At 41.2% G+C, this 4893-nt stretch overlaps 1 protein-coding gene across 4 annotated transcripts in view; it reads left to right on the top strand.

Moving 5' to 3' along the window:
- The first annotated feature begins 430 nt into the window (after window positions 1-430).
- THUMPD3 (THUMP domain containing 3) overlaps window positions 431-4893 on the top strand; it is a 24326-nt gene continuing 19863 nt past the window's right edge. Inside the window, exons 1-3 of one of the 4 annotated variants that reach the window (XM_017501590.2) lie at window positions 431-533; window positions 2467-2752; window positions 4012-4089. In XM_017501590.2, coding sequence (XP_017357079.1) covers window positions 2501-2752; window positions 4012-4089 — 330 coding nt within the window. In that variant the 5' untranslated portion in view covers window positions 431-533; window positions 2467-2500. Of the gene's footprint in view, window positions 562-1105; window positions 1138-2466; window positions 2753-4011; window positions 4090-4893 lie in introns of those variants that run through there. The other 3 variants (XM_037728887.1, XM_037728888.1, XM_037728889.1) reach the window with 3 other exon arrangements.

Genomic DNA, 4893 nt, shown 5'->3' with positions numbered 1-4893 from the left:
TCCCCCATTAATATTTTTAAAAAATTTTTTAAACTAAAGAAAAATATTAAGTAAACAGTGCTAAAATAGTGATGGCAATACAGAAATCAGGAACTAGTGGCATGACATTTTGGTAAAGCTATTTAACTGAGCTGGAGAGACTCAGTTTCTCCAGCTTTAAAACAGAAATCAGCCTCTGCCAGTTCATAGGTGCTGGAACAAAACAGACTTGTTCCAAACGAGATGATGCAAGTGAAGCGCTTACCCAGTGCTTGGCAACGGGCAGCACTCTCTAAACGTTAGCAAATACCATGATAGGGCACAAGGCCCTTAACTCTCCGCGTTCATTTTGCAGAGGATCCTGAAGGCCAAGAGCACAGAGCTTCAGACGCATGCTCCTTTCCTCACGACCTTGTACGAGCGCCCGCCCCCTAGCGCGGAGCCACGGCGACACGTAGCCTGACTTCCGCTTCCGGCAGCAGCTTCCGGCAGCGTGACCTGAGCGCGGGAGGCCAATGGAGTGCGGGAGCTGAAAGAGTCTTCGCAGACGGCCGGTAACTGGCGGCGGTTGGGAATAGCCGAGTGTGGCTCCTCTAGTGTTTCAGCTTGGGGAGAGAAGGGCAGCCTTCCTCTTGCAGCCGGGGCCGGAGCCGGAGCCGGGCGGTACTTCAGCCCAGTGTCGTGGTGGAGCCCATCTTGCTGCCCCTCCCAGGCCTTGACCCGCTCGCTAGGATTCCTGGGGCTCAGTGGGTGTGAGTCGGGAGACGTGAGTTCTCTTCCATTCTGCGCCTCTCATTGGCTGTCTGACCTTGAGCGGAACGCGTCCTTTACCTGACCTCAGCTGCCTTTTTTAGAAGATGGAGATTGTATTCACAGTGACTGTGAGCTTCTTAACGGCGGGAACTGACTTAGTGCTAAACACTATCGTGTATCGTTGGCACAGCACAAGGACAGTATAGATATTCTCTATCCACTTAAGTTATTTGGAGTCACAGATCCTTTGAAAATCTGGCGTGAGCTACCGATCCTCCACCTCTGTAATACTTCCCCTGGCCCCCGCCCCAAACACAAATGCTTATGTATAGGAAATTTGTTTTACTATTTCAGATTACTTCCAAGACCTCTTTCCTGATGCCCATCTGTGGATCCCAGAGCCTGGCAAGTAGACATAGTAGGCATTTGAATATTTGTAATCATTAGATAGTAAGTGTTCAGTTAATCATTTTTATTTTTAATTATTATTATTTTTTTAGACCAGGTCTCACTGTGTTGCTCAGGCTGGAGTGTAAAGATAATGTTCACTGCAGCCTTGACCTCTGGGCACAAGCAGTCCTCCCACCTCAGCCTCCCAAGTAGCTGAAACTACAGGTGCTCACCACCATGCCCAGCTAATTTTTGTATTTTTGGTAGAAATGAGATTTTGCCATGTTGCCCAGACTGGTCTCCAATTCTTGGCCTGAAGTGATCAACTTGCCTCAGCTCCCCAAAGTACTGGGATTACAGGCATGAACTACTGTGCTCAGCCCAGTTAATCATTTTTTGATGCATGAAATGCTGTCTACTTCACAGGAGGGAAGAAGATAGATATCCTATTAGTAAGTTTTAATTGTTGGCCTGGCCATGTGCTACTCTCACTTGTCTCCTGACAACTCTAGGAGAGAGGTTTACTTAATTCTCATTTGGAGGCTTGGGAGAATTAATTTGCCATAAGTCATTCAACCTATATGGTGGAGGAAAGAATTCAAACCTGTATCTATCTGAAACTCCAAAGCCCCCCCCCCGCCTTTTTTTTTTTTTTTTTTGTGCTGGAGTCTTGCTCTGTCGCCCAGGCTGGAGTGCAGTGGGACGATCTCGGCTAGCTACAGTCACCGCCTCCTGGATTCAAGCAATTCTCCTCCCTCAGCCTCCCAAGTAGCTGGGATTACAGGCGCCCACCAGCATGCCCGGCTAATTTTTGTATTTTTCATAGAGACGGGGTTTCATCATGTTGTCCAGGCTGGTCTTGAACTCCTGACCTCAGGCGATCCAGCTGCCTCAAAGTGTCAGGATTACAGGCAACAGCCGCCAAACCCAGCCAAGCCCTATATTCTTAACTAACCATGTTCTTAACATCTAGATGCAGCAATGTATTTGAATGTGATCTGCAGTCTCTATTGTAGTTGTGAAATGGCTTTTGTCAACATGGGTGACCCCAAAGCAAACACTGCATGCTATGCAAATATTTTTTGTCTCTTTTTCTCCCATGGTATCTGTATTCCTTGTTTAATAATAACGTCATGTTTTACAACCTGCACTCTGTACCCATGTTATTCAACCCTTTTTACTTTGGTGATTGCATATCAGGTGTATTGACCTTTTATGGCTATCAGTTGTGTTTTCTTGTTCTTGACCTCCAGAGCCCATGTTTTTTATTATAACTGAAATATGAGATGACAATATTTGGACTTTATTTCTTTTTCTTTTAAAGGGACAGTACTGCTTTTAAAGGGACAGTGTTAGGAACCTCGGAAGCACAGCCAACATGTGTGACATTGAAGAAGCCACTAACCAACTCCTAGATGTGAACCTTCATGAGAACCAGAGGTCTGTACGACTGACAGAAAGTGACCTCACAAGTGAATCTGAGCTTCTAGTCACTATTGGAGCCACTGTACCTACTGGATTTGAACAAACAGCTGCAGATGAAGTGAGAGAGAAACTTGGTTCACCATGCAAAATCAGCAGAGACCGCGGCAAGATATATTTTGTCATTTCACTGGAAAGTCTGGCACAGGTTTGAATGGAGCAATATTTTAAAAAGTTTTCTAAGCTGATCATTTTATGATTACTTTTCATTTTATAGACCCCTTTGGAATCCTTTCTGATTTTCATTGCTCTGCCCCAAATCAGGTGATTTTAAAGTATTACTGCATTTTCTATTGAATACTGATTTGTAATTTTGACTGTAGTTTCAGTATCCCTTTTCTGGAGTGCTTAGGACCAGAAATGTTTCAGATTTCAGATTTTTGGGGTGTGGGGGAGTTTTGGAGTATTGCCAGTTGAGCATTTCTAATCTGAAAATCTGAAATACTGCATTGAGCATTTCCTTTGAGCATTGTGTTGGGGTTTAAAAAGTTTCAGATTTTTAGATTTGGGATGCTCAACCAGCAGTAGGATTGCTACATTTTTAGAGGTGATCCTAGTATTTCCTGAGGATTGAATTCACCAGAAAGAATTCTGTTTAACCTAGGAATCTCTGAGTAGCACAGTATTTATTTACTTCAGCATCTAGCAGATGTTTAAACTTTGGTGATGAAACGTAAAAGAGATTTTCCTTTTAATCTGCATAGAAAATTCTTGCTCAGAAGTAATTACGACTCAAGGTAAAAAGCGAAGATCACCAAACTGCAATCTTGCTGTGATAAAGCTAAGATATATCTGGTTAACACAAAAGCAGCAAGAGGGCAGGGATTGTTGTCTATTTTTATTTTCCCACCAATATATCCCAGGCTCTTAGTGTCTGGCATATAGTAGGTACTCAGAAAATATCTGTGGGATGAATTGGTAAGGAAATAATTTCCATCCAATATTTTAGCCAATACCCTCAGCAGCTTTGTGAAGATAGACACTATTATTATCCTCATTAATCATTAGGCTTAGGACAAATAAATAATTTGACCGGGATCACTTAGCTGGAGCTCAAATCCCCTGCCTTTAACCATTGCAGCATACAGTGTACCATAAAAAGCCATCAGGGAAATATTGATAGAGCCTACTTGAGTGCCTTCACCTTTCTCTTCTCCCCCAAAAGACATGTTGCCCACAAAACACTTCAGGCTTCTCTCTTTCCATCTGCCCTTTTTCCCTTCCTCTAGGGGAAAGCTGATTGGTAAGCAAAGAGATGAGAAACTAGGGAAATGGGACATTTAAAAAATACAAAATGTAGTTAGTAGCTGCATTAAAACTATTATTCCTAGTTTTTTAAATACTTACTTATTAATAGCTTGTGCTGTTCAAAAGCTTTCTCAGAAATGTGGTTTTTTTTTCTCCCAGGTTCATTGTCTGAGATCAGTTGATAACTTATTTGTGGTGGTTCAGGAGTTCCAAAATTACCAGTTCAAAAAAACAAAGGTGAGCTATTCCAAACATGGTGGCTGATTTTTGGCTCTCTTCCCCAAAGAGATTATTTCCACTTTTCACAGTCTGAAAATTTAGCATTTGTAGTAGAGAATACTGGGAGGATTTTACAGTAAAATCCAAAATTCTGCTCACAGTCTATCCCAAAAGATGTTTTTAAAAAATTAGTGTTGAAAACCATTGAAGTTTATGAGAAAGAAAACTTTGTTTTACTTACAAAAGATATAAGGCTTAGATTAGCTTTGCTCATACATATATATAGTTCCAAAATAGAATTGCTTACAGAACATGAACCAAAGAACCAGTGACAGTTTGTGTCTTCTGCAAATAACACTTCCTCACCATCCTGATTTTGCTCTGCTTTCTTCTCTTCATTTTTTGAAATAACGCCAAAGTAATATCTAAATAGTCTTTCAGTTGTTAGGACAACAGCTTTGTCTCCAATATGTATTTAGCGTCTGAATCCTAAATATTCAGCTGCTGCCTAAGCTGAAGGTTGAAAATAGATTGCAGCAAGGCTTTAGGTTTTTTTCCACACTGCTTTTTGGTTAGCTTTCTAGAGTTAACTGCTTGCTTAAAAACATTTTTCTATCAGTTTTACCTATCTTAGAAATAATCTTTTTTAAAACAACTGCGATATACTACCAGTTGTCTAACTTTTATTTATTGGCAACATGTTGACTTCCAAAACGTTATTCAAAAACCGATCAAAGTTGTATGAACCCACCGCCTAGAAAAAAATAAGACCAGACCTAAAAGAAGTCAGACTGAAGATAGATAAAATTTTTTTTTTTTTTT

This window comes from Cebus imitator, unplaced genomic scaffold (assembly GCF_001604975.1).
Source record: "Cebus imitator isolate Cc_AM_T3 unplaced genomic scaffold, Cebus_imitator-1.0 Scaffold281, whole genome shotgun sequence".
In the NCBI taxonomy this organism is placed as follows: domain Eukaryota; kingdom Metazoa; phylum Chordata; class Mammalia; order Primates; family Cebidae; genus Cebus; species Cebus imitator.
The sequence above is the reverse complement of the archived record's forward strand: the minus strand, read 5'-3'. Positions and strand labels throughout refer to the sequence as shown.